The sequence below is a fragment of the Idiotropiscis lumnitzeri genome, chromosome 4 (assembly GCF_059441095.1).
Source record: "Idiotropiscis lumnitzeri isolate Australia: NSW breed Sydney's pygmy pipehorse chromosome 4, RoL_Ilum_1.0, whole genome shotgun sequence".
Classification (NCBI taxonomy): domain Eukaryota; kingdom Metazoa; phylum Chordata; class Actinopteri; order Syngnathiformes; family Syngnathidae; genus Idiotropiscis; species Idiotropiscis lumnitzeri.
Window position 1 is genome coordinate 18216431 of NC_142394.1, and position 23917 is coordinate 18240347.

The 23917-nt window shown below is 39.8% G+C and overlaps 2 protein-coding genes across 3 annotated transcripts in view; both read right to left on the reverse strand.

Moving 5' to 3' along the window:
* The window catches only part of gabrb2a (gamma-aminobutyric acid type A receptor subunit beta2a), a 38574-nt gene extending 25002 nt beyond the window's left edge, over window positions 1-13572 (reverse strand). Inside the window, exons 1-3 of one of the 2 annotated variants that reach the window (XM_088293909.1) lie at window positions 13346-13572; window positions 13149-13249; window positions 12841-12908 (exon numbers count right to left, since the gene is read on the reverse strand). In XM_088293909.1, the coding sequence (XP_088150035.1) occupies window positions 12841-12908; window positions 13149-13249; window positions 13346-13419 (243 nt within the window). In that variant the 5' untranslated portion in view covers window positions 13420-13572. The remainder of the gene's footprint in view (window positions 1-12840; window positions 12909-13148; window positions 13250-13345) is intronic. The other variant, XM_088293908.1, reaches the window with a different exon arrangement.
* A 115-nt stretch (window positions 13573-13687) lies between these two features.
* On the reverse strand, window positions 13688-23841 carry gabra6a (gamma-aminobutyric acid type A receptor subunit alpha6a). Its single transcript, XM_088293910.1, has 10 exons — window positions 23601-23841; window positions 23406-23512; window positions 22605-22672; window positions 22013-22233; window positions 21844-21926; window positions 21611-21754; window positions 20592-20744; window positions 19427-19677; window positions 17927-18174; window positions 13688-16121 (listed from the first exon to the last, which is right to left on the reverse strand). The coding sequence occupies exons 1-10, from the start codon at window positions 23648-23650 to the stop codon at window positions 16100-16102; spliced, it is 1347 nt and encodes a 448-aa protein (XP_088150036.1). The 5' UTR covers window positions 23651-23841; the 3' UTR covers window positions 13688-16099.
* Window positions 23842-23917: the final 76 nt, after the last annotated feature.

Here is a 23917-nt window from a genome sequence, read left to right on the forward strand (position 1 = left end):
GTTGTTACAAGACCTCCATTACGACTACATCAGCCGTCACAGCCGATACGGCAGGGAAGTGCCAATGAACACGCATTTATGTTGCACGGATTTGAAGGCTCCCCTTATGAAGCGTTCACTTCATGACGGAACTGCGTCCCGCTCTGTAGTATCAAGCAAAACACCTTGTTTTTCTGTACAACAGGGACGAAACGGTTAAAACTTTATCTTTATCACATTCCAAACGGAAATATCTTTCACCTGAGATGGCTTAGGGCCTCTATTTTTGTGTTCATCTCCACGCAGAGGCAGGTTAGATCCAAATCCATCCAACCATCCACGATCAATTCTGCTTCTCCTCACAAGGGTGACGGGGTCAAAGTTAATCTAAAACTAACGATAAAACTAGAACTAAAATTTAAAAAAAAATAAAAATTGTTAATGAAATAAAAAGGAAACAAACTGAAAATACATCGTAGGCTTATAAAACTGTCTAAAACAATAATTATGGCAAAAATGTCCTTTGTAATTTTTGAGGGTTGATCTAATTTGTTTTCATTTTTTTGTATTGCTGTACATCTGTAGCTTCAGAAAAGAGTTGTTTGATATTGGAGTTAACTTGGTGACATTTTCTTTTATATTTAACTCACTAGCTACTCTATAGATGTTTAATTAAAAAAAACTAAAACTAATACTAAAACTAATGAAAACTAAACTAAAAAAAGAAGCATTTTCCCCAAAATAAAAATTAACAAACCTGATCTAAAAATAATTTAAACTAACTGAATTGAAATGTGAAAACGAAACTAAAACTGAACTCAAATGAAAAATCCAAACTAACATAACCCTGGTTCAGACTCAATGTTTGTAATTTCGCGGACGAGGACAGGCTGGCGGATCTGCGAGAGGAAGAGCTGCACTGCTGTGGAAGTGGTCACAGCTGTCTTCCACTATTAGCAATCAAAGTGGCTTGACTTTAAATTCGGCAAGATAACCATGCGCTAGAGTCTTGACATAATTGGAGAACAATCCCCGTCCCTAATCGGTCATGATCTAAAAAATTCAAAACAATAACTCATAGGGTTTGATTCCATCTGTGACCTCAGAGCTCAGATTGTGTCTGCCTGTGCCTCAATCAAATTCAACAAAATCACGATAGCCTAGTTGCGCTAGTATTTACACAGTCTGAGCAGGCTTAGGTTTATACTTTCTGCCATCAAATTCTCCCTCTGCCGAGTGCATTTCAGAAAATCCGAAAATCAGGATCCACTAGCATTTGTGCAACACCGCAGGTGCACTGTCTATGTAAATCGAACCCTTTGGGACATGTACCAAAATAAATGAACACTTTTTGGCGTCCTCATGTTAGCGTACCAACTGCCGTTGATGATGCTATGAAACTGCACATCAGCCAGTCCTAATGCATTCGTTCAACTGCGCTCGCTGCATTTGCTTACATGCAGAATTAAATGCAAGGGCTGAAACGGCAATCTGAACGATTTCCCGCCTTCCACCCTTCCCCAAACCCCGAGGGACCCGATGATGCTCGTATGATTCTTTGGCGTTTGCAGTCAACGAGCTGTTTTTCAGCCACTTAGCTTCAGTGCAGAAAGTGCCTGACAGAATCATTAAGGAAGTCATCAACACATTAAAGGCCTTTAATGGAGATGTCTGACGAACAAGCACCAACAGCTTTTTGTCCCTGCATCAGCCTCCAAGACTGAACAGTAGGGTCAATTTCAACCAGCTGTTTTTTTTTTTTTCCTTTTCCACGGAATAATCTTGAAAAAAAAATGCATTCTTTTATTTTCACAGGAGAAATTGACAAATTAAAATTTTGTTGAATATTTATGCTTTTTCATTGTGGTCACTATGTTTAGGATATGACAGGAAATACTGGGATTTCTTTTCTTTTCTTTTTTTATTGAGTATTCCAGGAAAAATGTGAGTAAACTTTTGAGTAGGGGCGTCACGAAAACCGATTTGAATTGGAAAATGGGTAATCCTCATGAAATCGTTACATTTCAAAATCGTTACAACTTTGAATTGTATTGGACCTCATATATCGACCTGCGCATCGAACCAAATTTTATGAATAATGCACACAGACACAAAAATGATTGCTGATTTGTTGTTTCTTTAAATATAATTAACCTGAGATTTTACATGTTTGTGGATATAAACGTGAAAAAAGCTTCCGCCTTCAAATCAAATCCTAATCACACTCAATCGAACTGGACTGAATTGTTTGATCTCAAAATTCTAACCAGTGTGCTGCGGCAGATTAGAGAGGGATCATAAGGTATGTTGTGGGAAATTATCCAATGACATTTTTTTTTTAGTTGGACAAAAAAGAAAAATCCATATTAAAAAAAAAAAAAAAGCTTGGTTAATTGACCTATGCCAAACACGTATAGTAAGAGGCAGAACAATCAAATGCTTTTAAACTAGACGACAGAAGGTACATAATCAATGTATCCACTTTTTGTGACTCATTCTTATAAATTGCATGCCATTAATTGTTTTTTAATGTGAAATATGTGCCTTGGTTTTATCAAAGTTGGCAAACACTGATCTATATCTGTGTGCCCCGTGAGTGACTGGCGACCAATCCAGGGTGTACCCCGCCTCACCCCCAAATTCATCTGGGACAGATCCCCCATGCCCCTAATGAGGATAAGCAGTTCAGAAAATGGATGGATGAATAATATAATCATATACAGGTTTGACAATCAGGAATGCGGTAATGGCTCATGTCATGCGTCACAAACATACAGTACTTAGTATTTACAAACAAGGCCAGTCTCTATGGATTAAATATAAAGCGGAAAAGCCCAGTTTGCATGGAAGAAAGCCCGGGATTAAGTGTTGTTCTTTTGCTATAATTATGCTTCTGACCATATTAATCTGCGCGTCCACTTAGCATAACTAATGACTTTGTCCTGCAGCTGCCATTCGTATCTTAAAGCTGGCTGGAGAGCTCAGTGGAGTCAATGGAGCAGTCAAAAAGGCACAAAATAAGCTACTTTTTGTAATTAAGGCATCATTTATGCCAATAACAATGACGGATAGTTAGGAAATCAAAGTAAACCGGTGATCATTGCAAAGATTAATGTGTTGATTCTGTACGTAGGCATGAAGAAATCGGCATCATCTGCACGTAGCTCAGCTTCCCATTAATAATAGAAACTGAGTTAATAAATAGAAAATAAAATAAATATTCTATAATATTGTTCTTTATAAAAATATATAAATCATAAAATAAATTGATTATAAAGGAAACTTTGTACATTATATTTTAATGCTTCAACTCTGTGCTCAGTAAGCCCCCAAAAATAATTGCTTTTCGCAGAGGATAAAGAATATATTCCTGTCTACATGTGTTGCTTCGTTTGTTTTCAAACATCCAACTTTAAAGGGCTGTAACAACGCAAATATCAATGCTACTCGTTAGCCGATCCTTTGGCGTTTTCCATTATGTTTAAGCAATAAGCTAGCGTGGGAATTCCGAAGACAAACTTGTTTGGTTGATTCATATACACATGGTGTAAACGCTTATCTTTATTAAGAATTCAGAAACCGATCATGTTCTAAGATGATCGGAATTACAAAATGAAGACATTAAAAATTTCAGTCACTCAACAATTACTAATTATCTCATTCACTGCCATTGATGGATTTAGACGGCAAAAAGTAAATTTATCTGACCTGGGCTGGCAGTGAATGAGTTCATAAAAAGATGACCATTCATTTTGAACAAAAGGTGCTATGTATATGCTAGGCTATACTTCTATGCATATGCTAGGTCGAAGCTACAAACATGCGCTGGAATTCAACACCCTACGGAGGAAATATCTTTTATATTGCACCGATATGTCAATGGTCTTTGCGCCCTAAAACTGGAAGTTGCATCATAAAATCAGACGCCAGATATAAATGATTTCATTTTCTTCATCATTAACTGTACGCCATTTACTCTCCTGTGCAACAAAATACAAATATTCATAAAATGTGTTGTAATTGTATTATTCTAATTTGTGAAATTCATTTTTATTATTTGTCTTCATGGTGACTCAGCTGAATGGTAGCGTGGCTCCCTAGCGCTCTCTATTGACCGGCCGCCATTGTCCAGATGTGATGCAAATGCCATTTAGCCTACATCTCAAGGTCAAATGCCAATCAGGTCATAACTTCAGTAAAGCCAGAAGCAGAATAAAATTTTACATTGGCTAACGGGTAAGCCGGTGAAAGTCGGCATTCTCAGAGAACGTGTAAACTAATACACGTAAAAAGAATGCAGGAAATAAAACTGTGTATACCCGTCTTCTAGAATATAAATATTAGAAAGATGTTTTCTTCCCTTGACTTCCTCGGATTCAGCAGAAAAAGAGAGAGAGAGAAAGAGATTGTGTTGTCATGGCAACACTGAATAAAAATAACAAGCTTATTTTCCACACGCTGAAAATAAAATGGAGCAGGATCAGTTTGGACAAACACGATCAAAATTGTCGTTACTTCACACAAACACCAGACAGAGAATGCGTCCGTCATGCAGACGTGCTGAAACGTGTTACGTTTTTAATGCCCGGTCATGTGACGGTCACGTCCTCTTCCGAATGTCAGTGTAATGACGGTTCTAAGGGCGACGCTCACGCCCCGCTAATTCCTCCGTCGTGGAAGCCACCACAGCTGGTTTGCTTAAATCTTTTAATTCGCAGGCAGCTAATTAACATTCAGAGAGGAGTATTATATTGCAGGCGAGCTCAGGTATTTTACATGTAATTAACAAGCAGGATGAGGTGTGTGTGGGGGGATGAGGGGGGGGGGACAGCCTAATTCCAGCCTGGCACTGAATGTTGCGAGCTGAAAATGCTACACGGACGCATTGCTTGTATTAAAAAGCCGCACTGCATTTCTCATGCTCAGGTGTGATTTTGGTGGGAATTATGCGACCCGTCACCGTTTCCGACACCAGGGGGCGATGTTGCATTTGAGAGTTTGACAGCAAAGAAGAAAAGTACAGTCGTTTATTTTATCAGTCTCACCTTCATTATCTCCTTCAGATTCGGAATAGTGTGGTCACAATTTATGATAGAGAAACCTCATTTATCCCGCTAACGTAAGTATTCTTCTCTTTTGGTTACCAACTCACATTGCACAAAGTCTGACAGGTGGTCCATTTTTTTCTGTGCAATATGCAAATGTAATTTCAGTTGCTAACTGAGGAGGCTGAGTGATGGCGAGAGAGAGAGAAGGAGGGAGGAACATGGAGGGATACACGGCGAACGGGTGGTGTTATGGCCATGATATCACAGTTTGCCAGCACGGATGTGTGGTCACACCTAAGACTCGGAGGACTCTTCCCTTTCCAAGTAGCACATTTGTAATGTCAGGCTACCACATTGCTGACTTGACCAGCACTTTCTTACTGGCCCGCAACACGGCAAACCTTTGAGCCTCAACGGGCCATCGCTGTGCATCACAGAAGACCAAAAAATAAATAAATAAAATAGACTACATTGGATATTTTGTGTTTGTTAGTTAGCATGTTACTTTTCCCTGTTCATGAAGAAACAAACGGACAGGACTCTTCCATTTGCATTTTGGGGCAGAGGATCACAACCATGACACAGCAAAAAGAGTAAAGAAGGCAAGAAATACACTGCTGGTTGAAGTGCCCATTTCCGATTTAAAGCCAAAAATTTATCACATTTTTGAAGTAATCAATTTCCATGTAGTGGCACGGTGGTCAAGTGGTTAGCACATTTTGCTTTACTGCTATTCAGGATTCAAATCGGGGCTCAAGCGTTCCTGTGTGGCATGTTGCATTCTTCCCACATTCCAAAAACATGTACGCAAGTTTCATTAAGGACTTTGAATTATTTTATAAAAATTTTGCAATGAAACGAATACTAAATGCTACATTTAATTGTAATGTCAATTTGAAGATATTTATTGTGCAGAATTCAAAAATTGAAATCAAATCTCAAGAGTATTTTGACAGACAACATTACTGTTCTAAATATTTTGATTATATATAGGCCAATCCACCTTACGGTGTCAGTTTTGGGTTAGTTTAGCAATCAGCACGGCTTCTCCATCATTCCATGCCATTCCCGTTGTGAGAACGATACTTGTTAGAAGTATAGCTTATTTCCCGGCATTAGCGACTTAGGAGCAAGCTAGCTGCTGCTGCTAAGTAGCGAACTGAGTTTGCCTCGACCTCAGACTTGGTGACATGAGCGACGTGTGTGCGTCCAGCCCAGGTCAGCTTTTAGGAACCTCCCGGCAGGTGATTCTCAGTTTTGTCATTCAATGTGTTTTGATGAGGCGCAAAATGCTAATTTTGCCCCGCTAACTGCAATGACAAACCGCTCTAATTTTCATCCATATTCGGAAGCGGAAGCTAATCTGAGGATATTTAGTTTCATGCATTTTCATTGTGTCAGTTGAGTTACGCTGTGAAGATCCAACCTGAATTCCTCAAACAGATTTGCTTTGGTTTATTCATCATTGGGTCTGCAAGTCACTTCTCCGTTCATGGAGGATGACTTAATGGAAGGACTGAACTATTTATGGCTCTTGGACAGGGTAACAGTTTCATCCTGACTCGGAGAATGAAAATCAATCCCCATAACAAATAAAGTTTGATGAAATTTATGAGTGAGCAGGGTATTTGCTTTGCAGATAGAAATAGACAGGTAGGACTCAACCATTTGCCTCCTGTGGGGGGTGGGGGGGGACGGCCTAAGTTGTATTTTGTTATTCTATTTCGTTGGGGGTTTTTTTAAGATGTGAAACATGGTTATAGAACAAACCCAATTACAAATTCCTGTTCCACTCCAAAACAAGCAGCACCTCCGCCGCCTCAGCGCCTTCAATGAGCCCAACCAAAATGTTGAGTTCATTCTTCACCAGAGGCGTTTGGATCTTTAATTAGACGAGCGGGCAGCTGTTCACAACCAAGACCCGCTCAGTGCTATGATGACAGGCCAACACTGATCTAACGACAGCTACTTTCACATGTCCTCCATTTTGCTTCATCCCCATATCATGAAACGCTTGTTGTGAGGCCATGATGAAACGCTGCGAGTTAGTCCCGTCTACGCATGAATTAGAGAAGCCAAGGAACGTGATTGGTTGACCTGCTTTTAAACGCGAGGTAATTTCATTTGATTTCTGATTTTGCCATTTTTGTTGTGAGCTCTTCAAACTTGATGTAAGAACAGAAAATATACCTTTTTAAACAAATGTGGAAGTTGAAAGCCTACATGGCGACGGCAATTGTGTGGGGGGTACAAATATGAGGAGAAAGATAAAACATGCACTCACTGGCTGACAAAATATATCACAAGATCCAACACAAAAACCTTCTTGACAAAAATAACTACTTGTGAAAAATCTAATGCCTCCTACCGGACATCCTACTGTTGTTTATGACATCTTATGAAACAAATAAGAAACCAATAATACTTTAAGGGGCAGGCGTGGGCAAACTACGGCCCGGGGGCCACATGCGGCCCGTTAAACGTTTTAATCTGGCCCGCCAAACTTGAAAAAAATTATTTGAGTAAAGCTTGTTAATGTTTTATTTTCTAAATACTGTGGTTTTTCAGACATAAATATTGTTGTCATGCTTTTGTCCACTTTCATTTCAAATTAAATGTTTTTTTTTCTGCGATGAGGTGAGGTCACCAAAACACTTCATCCATCTGCTCCTGGTCTGGCCCTTCTGTCAAATTTTAGAACCCATTGTGGCCCGCCAATCAAAACGTTTGCCCACTCCTGCTCTAAGGTCAGATTCCTTTGCTGTGATAGTTTGATTTGCTTTATAGTGACTGGCCATTTTATTAGGTACTGAGGTAAGAACACAAGTATCTGCCTTTACAACAACGCAAACAAACATTTAGTCACATTCACACCTACGGACAGTTTGGAGTCTGTAATGAACCTAAGAAGTTTTTGGAATGGGAGTGAACGTCACACTGCAATTAGGGGGCACTCGAACGATGGCGCAGATATGCTTCAGTCATGTCCAGAGAGACTCTAGTGCGTCACATTGAAAAGGAATGAAATAAGCCACTTTGATTGGCCATGATTGAAGATGGCCGTGATCACTTCCTCATCGGCGCAGCCCTCCAATTTGCAGATCCGCCCGGCCTGCGCTCAACCATGAGATTAACAATATCAGTTCGAAATCGCCTCTGTGCAGAGATACGGCATGCGCCACTCAGGATTTGCATTGGTGACGAAAATAGAACCCTGATACTGCAGGTAACACCCTTGACAAGTTTATTTGTTTTGATCTCATTAGATTGTCGACAAAACATGGTTGATGTGTATTTGGATCTGGATAATAAGATGACACATCTCAAGATGAGTTCATCAGCTGGCCACCACGGAGACATAAAAAAAAGAGATAAATCCACACCCTCCTTGTGTTGTTTGTCAAAAGCATCCTAGCCCGATGAGGAAGATCAAAGCGGCCCAGCACCGGGCGGAGGTCACCAACTTCAATTCCCACAATCACGCTTGCGCCGCTGATATTATTGATTTCGAAGAGCTCAATCTCATCAGCTTCTCTGATCTCCTCCATGTGAAGAGAGGAGGAGGACATCGTGACCCGTTACGTAATTTGCACGGCTCCAGCGAGCAAGTTTGCGCAGAAATGTTGCCGTGTCAGATTCGAAAGACATGTGGCGGGCTTTTCGCAAGACGATTTCTCTGTCATGGCCACAGGGGGCTGCGTGACGTCAGTCACCATTCAATGTTTGAGCACAGTTTTGTGTTGGGCTCCGCACACGGATGTACGAAGCAGTGTTTTTTTCCACATGAATGCTCGCATGGACGCCCAGTTCTTAAGTAAGAGGAGCCTTTAGAGCAAGGCAGAGGTGGATTACATGGCTGCTGAGCCCAGAGTCACAGCCAGGGATCCAGTCAAAGCGGTGGGAGGGAAAGGATGGAGGCGGGAGGGAGAATGGGAGGTGAAAAACCAGTGAAGGGGTTTCTATTCCAAATCTCCCCGCGGACGCCCGAGGCACTTCCGCTGTGGCTGCATCTTCCACCAAAGCGAACCATTTTGCTCATCTCTGACCATTCCGTTGTTGTGCTCGTGCGGAGTGAGCAACTCTGTCTGTGCAATTTAGTAAATAACTTTCAGCGGCACCTCCAGCACAAGTTGGACAGGTGTCAGAGCTTTATACATATATATTGTGATTGTGAATTAATATGCCATTATTTTTTTTTCAAGGTCCTCTTCCTGTGTATTTTTTAACAAACAAAAGCAATAAATGAATCTGTATTAATTATAAGCATCAGCTTATATATATATATATTGGTTTTATGGGTTTGGCTACTGGATAATGAATAAAAAAATTAAAGTTTATTGACTAAGGCTGTGCACAAATCGGTGGTGACTCGAATTGAGTTGCGAATTGCCTCAACACGAACGTCCAATCAAATATTTTCAGATAGGAGTCAGAACAGCTCGTAGCGTACTGTCATCCGAAAGCAAGGATTGGATGGCCCTCACGTCTCTGCGCATGCGTGCATGCTACGTTCCACCAAACTTGAAGTAGTTGAGTGGGAATGGCACAGATGTCTGTAGTGTGTGGGAATATTTGGCTGTGTAGCAACACCTCGATGTTGGCCTTGCACGCCATTCTAGCGATCTATCGTAATGCTAATGAGCATGAGGCTAGTACGACACAACAGGATTTAAAATTGCACCAAAAAGACAAAAGCGTCCTGGGTTCTATCAACGGCCAGACTATGGCTCAAGATCCTGGAGACTTATTAAGTTATTTGAAACTAAAAATAAAAGGCTTTCCCTGGGTTGATAGTTAGTAGGCTGCGGCAACGTGCCGGTGTAGGCGACACTCCGATACATTTGAATGAGATATGTGAATATGGCTTTGCAAACGTATGATGAAGATAAAGCGCTATACACTATAAATGCACTTTATTTATCGTCTAACATTTTGCTAAAATTCGATTTTTCATTTGTTGTACTATGACGTGATTGGAATCGAATCAAACGTCACTTGTTGATGTTAGCGCGAATGGTGAATAAAGAGTTTGGGTGTGAGTCCGATTCCTAATTATTGCCTTCTTCAATTGGACTTGTTAACCTACCAAACATTTGACCTGCAGTCTTTTCAGTGTTCACTACAATTCTGCCAAAAAAGTTTGGTGTAAACGTCAATAAGTCATAAATTGGATTAGAATCCTAATGCAAACACATCTGCGGCTTTATCGCGTCAACTTTTGATGTTTCATGAAACAATGATACGCAGACTTATGGACTGCATTTCTTAAGCACTAACCCTCTCTAGAAACCACATAAATAAATAAAACGGACAAAGTAGACATATTTGGAAAAAAAAATAAAGCCTATCGAGTGACCAAATTGCAGCCTATGCAAATTGGAATTTGCATTGCGATGTCGATTTGAATTCGATTCATTGTTCAGCCCTAAGAGGCGCCCAAATCAAAACCTGAGGAGGACACTTTGATACCATTCACTTAAAAATGGCGCCATGAATAATTGAAAACACCACCACTTCCAATCCCTCTTACTATTTTCAAGCTATTATATAACAATTCTCCTCTGCTGGGCCATTTTGTGAATCCCTCTGCAAACACAAGCCTTGATATACTGTACATTTTTCTCAATGGACGTTGTGCCCCAATTAGTCGCAGTGTGTATCATCCCCTTAAGACATATAAATGCCTCCCTCAAATATCCCCCGTGAAAGAAAACTACTTTTAACTGCAATAACTTCTGTCTATACAAACTATTGTTCACACAAATTTGAACTCTATTGTAAACCAAATCAGCAGCACCTACTGAAACATGTAAAGCAGGAGTGGGCAATCAATTCCGGTCCTTGAGGGCAACTCTTCTGCATGTTTTCGATGTTTCACTCCTCCAACACGCCTGATTCAAATGACTCAGTTCATCAGGATACTCTACAGTAGCCTGACAAGAATCCTGAACCATCGAAAACGTGCAGGAGGACCTCGAGAACCGGAGTTGCCCATCCCTGATAGAAAGTTTAATGTCAGTCTTACAGATGACGTGAAATGTGACGGCAAATCCTGCGCAGTAATAAAGATAATCGAGGAGCGCTGCCATTTATTTGTTCCACCCAGGATGCCTCAATTCTTGCACTGTATGAGCATTTCTTTGTTGCAATGTAGAACTTTGTATGTTGTTTTAAATTTCAGTTTCATTTCACTAAAGTTGACAATCCTGCAATTAATTGATTTTTGCACAAATAAAAAAAATTATAACAGCCAATTGCACCTGGATGTAAACATATATTATGACCATATTTTTAGCTATCAGCATTAAGAAAAATTCTTCTGCAAAAATTCTTCTTCAATTTAATGCCACTCCAGCAGAAATTTATAGTCAAACTAACCTTTAAACAAAGAGAAATACATTTAGGGTATTTTAAACAAATGCATTGCTCAGCCTAAAAAAAAAATGTCCATTTAGACAAACAAACATTGACATGTTCACATATCGTTGCTGTCCTGTGAAAAACAATTTTGTCCGTTATTTTTAGTTCTTTTATTTTCACGGGAATGGGGTTTCTGCGTTACAGACATCCATCGCATTAGCGTGAACATTTTTTAAAAATAGTATAAATTGGACATATGTGTTTTTCACAGGACGCTGACAATATGTAATGACACTTGCACAATATTGTATGCAATATTTAAACAAATGGTGGGGTAACACAGGTACACAGATAACCTAACATTATTGAAATAATCATTTTTCCTCTACAAAAAAATGACAAATTTTGCAGCAATTTACTGAGTCGTGGCCATTTTGCATACACGCAACAGTACAAAAAAAGATGGTGTTATTTCTGAGAAATGTATGAATTTGGGAAAGTGTCAAAACAATTGCATGGCCGTTATTTTAAATGTATAAAGTCAAGAGTGTAATGGCTTCAATGAGTTGTTAAGAACATTAATGTTCTTATATCTTCAAAGTTTAAACAGCAACAAATTTAAACTGTGCAACTCGCATGGTTGCTATGAAGTTGCTTGTCTTATAAGTGAATTTCAATGGACCACCACGACTTACTCTGCGTTATAGTAATAATGCAAAGCAGAATTTAAATCATTAGCATTAGACTTGCATTTGACTGCCATAGTATTTGTATATTTCCAGCCATCCACAATCCAAAGCACAATTTCAAGCATGAGAAATATTTACACATATCAAACCAAAGTGGAATAAAAGCAAAATTCAAAATTGTGTGTGTGTGGGGGGTGCGGGGGTAATTAATAAAATTATATTGAATTGGTGGGCTTGTTATAATGACTCCTATAAGGTTTTATTTGATTTAAAAGTTGCACGATAGACCAGATCAAACGTTCCTGCGGGTCACGTATGGCCCCCGGGCCTAAGGTTTTCCACCCATGCACTAATACTTAAGAAGAGGAGCGTGTGCGTGTCAACAAAATTACACTAGTGGAGCAAGAGAACATGATGCACTCACACACACGCACACACACACCCGCGCACACGCACGCCCACACGCACGCCCACAGCTCTGAGCGCGCGTAGCCGTGCCAGTGCGTCTGAGTGCGCCACTGAGTGTGTGTTCGGAATTCAAATGCGGCCACTGAGCAGAGCTGCAAATGCGGGACTGAGTCGAGCATCGCGTCGGTGGCCACGGACATACAAAAACCGCATTCAGCAAAAACAAACAGACAAACAATAAAAAAAAAAAACATTTGATTTCATTGTATATTTACATGTAAAACGGTGCTAATTATCACGATCCCAACTGCGCCATGCATGCACATGATTTTGTGCAGGAATGAAGATGCACCTACCATGTTGACTTCGGACACCATGTCTATGCTGGCGATGTCTATGTTCATACCCACGGCCACTGGTGCACCTGCAAAAACAGGCAGCCATTAGTAGGAGGACAAATCTTCTCATATCAATTACATCTTCGTGACACAACACGCCGATGACCCGTTCGTCTTCGTCGTCTTGTCAGCGGTTTCCATCGACTTATTAATCGCATTTCGTTTGTCTAACCGCATTATGTCAATTAATGCAGATTTTGCGACCCATGTCATCACCGCGATGGCATTTCTGGCGGAGGAGGAGGAGGGGGTGGGGGTTGTCTTACCTCCAAAATCGGGCCTCAATCGAATGTCGTATCCAGTCATCAGTCTGTCCACCGTCTCTTTGACCAGAGGCATGTTGCTGGGATCTTTTAGATCCTTGACGCTAAAAAGGAGGAAAGGGAAAAAGGTGGTGTCATGCCCCCCTAAAAAAATGAAGGTAATCATCGCATGAAGCACAGCCGACGAGAAAACAATTTACCTTTGAGTCCAGACAAAAGTGACGAGCAGGGAAAAAGTCAAAATCCCAAAGTGGTTTTTCCTGATCCTCCCCATCTCAACAGTTTTTGAGGCGGTTTCGGGATGCGAGTGAGGAGCGCGCACATCCAACTTGCCGGAGACGGTGCAGAGGAGCCAGTGAGGTGCGCATGCGCACTGCCGAGCCGAGATCAAAGCGCGGAGACGGCTGATGGTGCATGAGAAGCTTCCATTGCGGAGGAAGAAAATGTATGACAGGCACAAGTGTATGTGCTTAGTAAAGACACTATGGGAGAGGAACACTTTTTTTAATGCCCACCACACTGCACCTGCATTTGTCAGCAAGGTCCAACATAGCAGTGGAGCGTTTAAATGGTAGACAAGTTTATTACCCCACACCAAGAAGGTTGTTGTCATCAATTTGTTTTTGTGCAACTTCTGACTACATGTTGTTTTCATTTATCAAGATGCCTGGCTTGTTTTAATGGAGAGTGCGGTTTCTAGCAATAATGGCCAAATTCTGCATTGTTAAGAGTTCAAAATAAAAAAAAATCCCTCAAATCTCCTTGTGTGTCATTCTGGACAGCAACAATCTCAATTCAAATTTAAAACGGAAAATAGGTGCTGCGCTTAGATAAAATTCAAATTTAACTAGGATCAAATCAAGCCTTACAATTAAAAAAAAAACAATCGACAAATACCGCAGTATGGTACACATTTAAATCAGAATTTAATTTATATTTTGATTTAAAAATGGTGAGCATTTTGGACACAGCAGGTTACAATGCTGATTTTGAACACGGAGATGGGAATTTAAATTCTAGATAGGGTGAATGGCGACATCCAGTTGGAATTTAATGTAAAACTAAATTAATCCAATCAGAGTATAATTTCATAGGATTTTAAAACTGAAAAAAAAAACCTGTTCCTGAGAAGCGACAGGATGTTTTAGCAAGGAGGGAAAGTCTGATTGGAACCTAAATACTGGTTGCGATGAGTAATTTAGTACAGCTGTGTGGGAGCTCAGCACACCTGAGCACGCCCAGGCCTGAATGCAAAAAATAAATAAAATAACTGGAACTATTTCAAAATTAAGAGGGAAAAACAAACGACTTACAACAAAAACAGCAATTGGTAAGAAATAATGAGGACGCCACCGTTTCTTAGCTTTAGGTTGATTTTTTTTCATAGCCACTTAGCACAGGGAAAAAATACATCCAGTGAAGACTCAGTAACTTCTGACGACACACACGGAGCTGATTTAACTCTTCCTCGACAAGCCTCGTAGGACTTCTGAATCCTTGACATCAATTACTACTTTCCTAAAAACACGGGCTACAGCAGCATCTTGTGGCATTTCAGCAAGAGCCCAGAAATACTGTCTGCAGATTTGTGGTGAATGCGTAAATAGCGAACCATGAGAAGGTTCACTTGGATCTGGAGAAGAATTTTTTCAACCTGGATGGAACTTGTTATGATGCCAGAATGTGTGAAGATGATTTTGTTGTTGAAATGTGACTGTGGGGATAAATAATTGTTTAATTCACTGCTGTATTTGTAGGATGACAAAAAAAATTATTTATCTTGACCGAGAATATCGGGTTGAAGATTGAATTTGGGCGGGTTGAAGAGGTGTTTTTGTGGACAGTTTTGAATATAATTGAAGTTTAAGTAAATGTGATGCAACATTCTTCGAAAATGTTAGTAACAAAATTTGTATTATTTTTAACAGCTATACACAGGTAACCAATTTTTTAGTAGCTTTAACTCATGGGTAGACTCTGAAATCAGTTGGGTCAAAAATGGACCGAAATACCACTTTCTGTGTTGCTTTGTAATAAACAACACAAGCAATTATGCCATTTTGGGAAAACACGTTTTATACAAAATGATACATGTATAAAAGGAGTTTTGTACAAAATTACACATATTTGTGTTTTGTGCAAAACAACCCAGAAAGTTGTTTTTTTTGGGGGGGGGGCCCAACTGTTTTTAGAGTGGCCTTACCCCTTGTTGGATCAAAACTCTTGACCCAACAAATCCTCAACCCAATTGTGCAGCGCATAAACAACCCAGCATTAGCTCAAGCCCTTTTGGACCGGCGCCGAGTTAGTCATTTCACCCAATTTGGGTTCATTTTTAGGTTGCATTTCTAATGATAATAGTTGAAAGAATTGTGTCATGTTTTCAGAATCAGCCCGCAGTAGAAAAAAAAATGAAGCCCCACCGAGATGCGCGTGGACAAAGGTAGGATGCAAAGCCCACCCTCACCATTCAGTCTCTCAGCTTTGAGCACATTTGAAGAGGGAAGTTGACTTTGATGTGCTTGTAGTGGCGGATGTGACTCTGTAGAGGGCAGTCTTCTGAAAGCATTGGTTCATTCTTGCATCACCAGCAGGTGCAGCCATCATAGATGATATCATCCGCTTTCTTTTTCATGTGACTTGTGCGCTTCTCGGGGTGCAACGCGTGCCGTTATCGGCCCGTCGTCGTCTGGTTTGAGGGGTCGGCAGGCTTGATAGCGATGGAGACCCGTGAAGGGTAGCTCTTCAGCCTACTGATCAGAACACAAGTGGGCAGCGGTCACAGCCTGTGAAATGAATAGATGTGCAGCAGCAGAATAAATGAGTTTCTGATTCATTTCCTCTGTCAGATGAGAGCAGAACAAATGCTGAGAGCTTCACAGAGAGAGAGAGAGAGCAGAGGGGGGAGGGTGGTCTCTCGCTCAGCACGTGCCCTTTTCCTGGTCCTCTTGCTTTTAAGAGGTTGGATCCACATCCCTGCGAGACCAGAATACATACAGCACAAGATTAGCCCATCTATGTGCACGGAAACACATGTGACTCCTAAGCACCGCCTCTCCTTGCAAAGTGATGCAGAGAAAATATGTGAAATTGTGATTCAGCTCTTCTCCACGTTCTCGCTCTCAAAACAAGCACAAAAATTCTCTGACAGGAACACGAGAAGCATGATGAGCAGATTTGCACTCCCCAGGCGTTACATAACACATCTCTCTGCCGCTCTTCTGTTTCTTGGTTGCGTTGGAGAAGTGGCCCACTTATTATGAGTCGCCGTTCAAAGTGAGCGCTGATTTATTTGCCTGTGTGACCAAGTCCCCGTGGAGAAAGAGAGTTTTCATTAAAGCATTCGGGGTTTTGCCGGCCCTCAGGTAACCCTTATATACTTTGTAAAAAGCATGATGCATTCACAGGCACGTGTTGTCCCGTAAATCTGTTATTATGATAAAAGCATTGTGCCTCGGCTCTAACATTAAGTCTACCATTCAGCCTATCAGGTGCGTGATGCTAGCAGCTAGTTATTGAACATGAATTCCAGATGGTGTGTTGTGTTGATGTTGATGGTATCAGGATAACATCTTGACTGAAATATTGAAATGAATTCAATAAATTAAACAATAATAAAGAAAACAGCCATTGGGAGTAAGTACATTGGTTGCTAGTCTAACTTGATTTGATGTTTTAAATGTATTATCTATAAAAGGAAATGGAAACTTTTATGCTGGAGGGGAGCTGAATTTAACCACAAAGTGTATTATTGGTTTCCAGTGCAAAGGCCTGAAAATTATGGTTGAAGGACGGCGCAAAATCTCTGAACAAGAAAAAAACATTCAGTGCAATGCTTCATTTTATATATATTTTTTTCAAAAAATAATCTCACTCACGTCATCAGTGTAAGCACAACTAAGAAATTGTGCCATCCAGTGGTGATTAGTGATATTACAACTTAATACTGAAGGTGACCCTGCATACACATACATTCCCAAGTTTTTATTGTTTTTTTCCCAATAGTTTTCATATTTTAGATTTTTCACATTTTGTGCGGGATTTCGCCTCCCCTTTCCCTCAGTTTGCTGAGGGGAACCTACGTGGAATGTTCAGCAGGTGATTTTAAGAATTTGAGTTTGTACATTTTATATATTTTTTATTTTTATTTAAATTTTTTGTATTTATTTTATTTATTTATTTTCATATTTACTAAGTTTGAGTCAGTGATAATAAATTAATTCACATGACATTATTTTCTATAGAAATTATGAAATAATAATAATGATAGTCAAACAGCATCACTGAAACAACTCAGAACTCAGAGGTTCCACTGTATTGAACATTTTATATTTAGTTTTGGTACCGTTTTCTGTACGCGCAGAAGGCCTTTTGCTATCTGCTACCTTTGTCATGTGTGTGTGCAGCTGGAGGTTAAATCCCGACCAGGAAGGGTAAAACGTCTGTAGGGATAGCTTATAAAATATTCCGCAGCAAAGTGCTACCTGACTCATGTTGGGGTTAAGCCGTTCATCCGTCAATGTGGTGCCACTTTGCTCATGAATATTTGTGACCTGTCGCTGCTCCTGATCCCATCTGGCTCAAAGGCCAGCTGACATGTACGATGCATGATACAATACATGCGTTGAATAGAATAATAGTAAGTTAATTTTCTCACAGTCTTGCTGAATTATTCAAACATCCTTCATTCTAAATTCCTTGAAAATCAACAATAGGTCATTCTGACAAGGTTTGTTGTTGGATGATCACATTGAAGCACGAGTGTCTTGTAGTGGGTGTACCTGGCTCGCTCCATGGTGTCCTTAGCCAGGTAGATGTACCAGTAGACCAGATTGAAGAGGCCAAAGGTCAAGGGGAAGAGAATGCGGGCGTACTTGTCGATGGGGCTGGTGCCGGCCAACTGCGGGATTTGGGGGAAAGCTGAGCCCTGCTGAAGGAATATCGGCACAGGCGTATCCTCGGCTGGTTCACTGGGGCACACCGAGTGATTTCTTCTCTTCAGGCCTTCTTGAGTGCTGGTGTTGGACTCCTGGGAGGAGGAGAGATGATGTAAGTGTGGCATTGCAGTGATTATAACGCAGTGTCACGTAGTATTGTTTGTTCCCACGGGAGCTTTTCAATGGCATGCAAGCATGCTTATAGAAGACAGCAGGTAATTTGATGAATGCCCATAGGATGCTCGCAGATTATGCAGTGGTGGATTTCTTCTCGCACTGAAGCTATTTTTAAAACATCTAACCATGAGTCCTGCACGTGAGACAAGTCCCAAGAGGATGCCATGGTGGCTTACTGTATTAGCATAAAGCATATAGACACAGATGAGAGCGTTCTAACAGAAAATATTACTATTTAATGTGTCGTGTGCCTTGAATTGGAATAATGGCGGAGGTGGGGTGATTACTGGGAACAACAACTGTAGTTTTATGTTCATTATTAACATTCTTCATCCAACTCCAATCCACACAGAGGATACAAATGTTCACCATTAGCACAAACTATGCAAATGCCTAAGTAAACTTGGGCCTTGTATTTTTTAGGGATTGACTAGGTACTGAGGTTATCATGGTTAGCGAAAACTAACAAAAGAGCTAAAATTGAAATAACATTTTCATTATGAAAACAAAAATCATTGCAAATGTAACTATAATTACAGAGAAAATGTTTTTCATTACTGTTTCGTTTCTCTTAAATTCATATTTGAACTTTTGGGTTTTATTTATTTATTTCAGCATTTCGGCCATCGAGAAGATCAAACAGTCGTTTTGAATTGTAGTTTTTAATTTATTACACAATACTCAGTAACTCTCTGAGTTATTATTATCCCACACAAATATGCCATACATATAAACAATAAAACTAATACTAAAACCCTAATATGGAAATTAAACATTTCCGAAAAACATAAAAACTACTAGCAAGGGAAAAAATATTTTAAAAAAACTAAAAAAACATTTAAAAATAAATGTATTGTAAAAACGGAAATCGAAATGAAATAAAAAACTAACTGTAATCCCAGATTATTGAACGTATAACAGCAGCAATGTAGTTGATGTCATGCTCTGTTTATTGATTTTGGTTTAGGATTTAGTTTCAGGTTTTTCCCTGTGTTCCCTTGTGTTGTTGTGATTGTGTCCACCTGTGCCTGTCGTCCGATTCCCATTCAATAATTGTGTTTATTAATCGCAATTTCAACATCAATTAAAATAATCACTAGTGTTTTGTTTTCTTTCATCAAATCACGCAGCCTGCGTGCAAAACATTAAGTGTGGCCCTGCGCTCACCGAAACTGCATCCTCATCATCGCTCGCTGTAGCTAAAACTTCCAGCTTGTCTTGTCTGGCTTTTGTCCTCTTTAGGCGGTTGGCCTGCAGCGTGGCAAAGTAGTTGACTGCCGCAAACTCGACGAGGGCCGACGCCACGAAGGCGAAACACACGGCGATGAACCAATCCATGGCTGTGGCGTAGGCCACTTTGGGGAGGGATTGGCGGGCGCTGATGCTCAAGGTGGTCATTGTCAGCACTGTGGTGATGCCTGCGGGGAAAAAAAACATTGCAAAGCATATGTTGTGAATGTCTCTTTCTCTCACACACACACATCTGTTAACAGCAGGTTTTCATGGTGCAAGTAAAAATGACACCACTTTTCTCACTGTATCAATATTTACGAGAATTAACAAACATGGGTAGATCTCTTTCCATTATTTTGATTTCCAATATACGATAGTAATATAACCATTTGCATTGCTGCCTCATTTTTGGCTCTCCAACCATTTTCTATAGAAATGTTAATATAAACTTTAAGCCACAGATATTTGAACGCATATGTAGAACTAAAATATAACAATACTCATGGGAATATATTCGGCAAAAAGCGATTCCTATTACAACAACTTACTGATTCATTTATAGTAGTTGTGAAACTCTTCTTCACTTGTGTATGCACGACTGTACTATTGTAAATAGAAATAATTTTATCTATGGCCTGACTGATTAATCGGCTGGCCGATTCAATTGACCGATATTAGCCATTTTAAAGTTGGCAAAAAATGCTGTTGATTTATTTAGTTGTTTTTTTTTGCTGGTTTTGGCTCAGTTGCTTTTTAAAATATTCCAACAAAAGATAAAGATAATGACATTCCCACATTCTCACCCCAAATAAAGATATGCCAAAAAGGTAGTGGTGGATATTTTTCTGCAAATTTTCTCACTGTTGTAAATTTAAAAAAAAAATACACAGGACAAAATAATGAAAAAACAGTCAAATCATCTGCCTGTAATTCATATATTAATTGTTGTAAAGGGACAGAATTTATTTTTTTCTTATTTTGTTGTAATTACTTATGGTCATATTGTACATGTTTAAATGGTATATAAAGAGGCGTATGTTCGCTTTCTTATCAAACATACACACAGCTGCATTTGAAATTCACAGTAAAGGTGACATACCGGCGACTGTCCGCGCAGGGACAGACTCCTTATTGATCCAGAAAGAGACTTGTGACAGTACGACAACCATAATAAGTGGAATGTACGTCTGGATGAGGTAGTATCCCAGCTTCCTCTGGAGGTGGAAATGGACCACCTGCACAGAGTAGTGACCTGCAAGATAAACAGCACGTGTGAGGAGAGCAGCCCTGAGGGACAGAGCGGGGCGAGTGCACAAACAATGCCCTTGCCTGCCCTTGAAACAAAATAGCTGCTGGGACATAGCATCGAGTAAAGAAACTGTAGGAGAGAGGATTGGGGTGGGTGGCCTACAGTGTCTTTATGCGCAACGCCTCTGTCAAAAGCATACGCATGCTTTCACAGAGCAAAAATAAGATGCACACACACACACACACAGATTCTCTTTCTTCTTGATGAATGGGTATCACTGCTCTATTCGTCAGCCTTTTCCTCTCGTTTTCAGCATTCCGCTGGTTTCCCGGTAGGGGAATGCTTCTTCATCTGGCAGAAAGACAAAATGCTCACACGTGGCCATCTTTGCTGTTTGTCGGTGTGTCGCTTTAAACCGTGTACTGTATTGGTATTTAGAGGTACACTATTAAGGCTGACCACGCACACATCTTGAAGACGCGCCAAATTAATTGGGCAGCGCTCTGTCAAGGTTTGAGGTTTGCGTAGTGGAGTGTGGGGGTTCCCAAGTGCAGGAAAACGTGAAGGAAGACTAGGGAACAGGAGTAATTGCAATTTATATATATATATATATATATAAATATATATATATATATATATAAATTAGTGCCACACGACAAATACCTCACGTATTAAAAAAAAGAATTAAACTAATACAAAATCTTATAAAAACAAAACAAAAGCAATAAAAAAAGAAACTGATCAAAACTAACAAACCTGGTCTAAAATGAATCAGAACTAAGAGAATTTTAAAAAACAAAATTCAAAAAGAAATCAAATCTAAGCACGAATGAAAAATCAAAAACTACTGTATTCGTGTGTGCGTGCACCTGTGTTGGACTTGAAAATCTCACTGGACAACGTCTGTCCCACCAGATCATATTGCAAAAGGCTCATGGACTCTTTGGGGCAGTCGACAGATTTTACAGGCCCCTTCCTCCAAGTGAAAACTATTTCACTGCTGGTGTAGGCATCTGAAATGTGAAATTTAAGAGAAAAGTTAGTCACATTTGTGAATATCCCTTCACTCCTTCTGTTTATCATAACCGTTCATATTACTCACAGCTTCCAAATCTGAGAGGACAAGCGTGACCATCCATGGGGAAGTCCATAAGATTCATAGGACACTCTGAACTAATTGTCAGTCTACAACAACAGGTTGAACAGAAATCATTTCGAAATTGTCAACAATAAATTGCTTACAAATAATAAATGTACATTGTAATCATTACCTCATTGTGTAGAGGACAGTTCCATTTTGCATAATACGGAAAAGTTTGTTAGGTGTGGTCATGTTGTGGGAAATGGATTTTTTGGAGTTCCGGAAGAAGGTGTCGGGTGTCCAGATCTTGTCTACCATAAGGTTGTTAAGCCGCAGGATTTCAATGGGACCCTCAAATTTGAGCCTCTCGTCAACCCACATCTGTCGAAAAAACATATCGGTGGTGTATTCCTGGGGGGAAAAAAGGCAGCACATTAAAATATTTTCGTCATCATTCCGCACTTTGCATTCATCCTCTCAAACAGTATTCTGGTATGCATAACAACACCAAAAAGGTCATAACAACTTTCTCCGCTTGCAGAAATAAGATGACAGTTGCTTGTCACTCATGCCGGATAATCATTAATCAGTCTATTAAGCCCTCCCTCGCTGACATGTTGTCATATTGATTCAGAAGTCATCAGTAATGGCGTTATGGAGCTGGTCAAACAGATTAGAGCTCATTAGATGCATTCATGGCAGGATGCCCATCGGGCAGGCAGTCACCGGTCACTGTACGTAAAGTCAAGGCGTCTTTTTGCATTCCAGAATTAAAATCGTACCATCTCAACATCTGACACAGGTCCAAAACTTGTGACAAAGATGTCTGTTTTCACCTCAGTAACTCCGCCTGCAAGACAAATCAACAATCATATAAAACAAAATGGATGACGTGCGTTATAATTAATGATATTAATTAGGACTGGGACGATACACTTTTGTCACGATCCGATACAGATTCTGATACTTGGGTGCGATTCATTACGTATTGCGATATTTGACTATTAGAACGCATTAACCTTAAAATATGCATTAAAAACAGAGGGATGTGTTCCCAAAGTGTCACAATTGAGAAGTGCATAAACCGTTCCAGTAACTCTTCCTGACACACAGGAGTGCAAAATATATGTATATTTTTTTAAAACTCCAACCACAGAGCGTAATCGTATCGACAGTATCAATATTCCTCAATGTATTTATAGGTGGTATCGGCTGTAATATTAATGTATGTGAAGATAATGATTATGATTTAACAAGGGAGGAAAGAGATAAACATCAACATGCAACACTTATTTCTATACGTTTCTGCAAGTGTTTACATTTTCAAATAATTCTACCACATTCCTAAGAAATCACTATGACTGCCAGCTATTTTTAGAACAAACTACAACTCGGCCATTCCATGGTGTATCCTGCTGGTTTTTGGATCATAGGGACACAGGAAAACATGAAAACTCTACGAAAGGCCAGAGCAGATATGCTATTGCTAACAATATTTTACCGTGCTGCACCTGACACATAATGTGCCTTGCAAATATAAAACATATCGTGTCCAACTGTCCTCAGAATCTTGGCAGAATTACCTCCAGATCCAGGTCGCAGTCTGTTGTCATAACCATCCAAAAGTCGATCCAGAATGAGAGTGATGTTGTCTGAGTAAATCTTCTCATTTGAATTCACATTGCCTAGACTTTAAAGAAAAACATAACACATATAAATCAAACATTATGTTTACCTCAAGCATTCTCGGAAAAATCTTGGACAGGATGAGGGCCTACCTTATCCCACAAATACAGGCAAGAACTGAATTAAAGAAAAAGATGGCCATCTCTAAAGGAAATGTGCTTATAAATCCCGATGCTATACTTTTCTATGATCAAATCATATATATATATATATATATATATATATATATATATATATTTGGTAGGAAATATTTATGTAAACTGAGTTCTTAATGGTGCGGTAACCTGTAGCTGTGCATACAGGCAGTCATGGACTTCAGGAAAAAACAAGTAATCCAATTAACAGATTACAAAATCCACTCCTGTTTTAGACAAACTATACATTCTGTTGCATTTTTCCACAAATAATT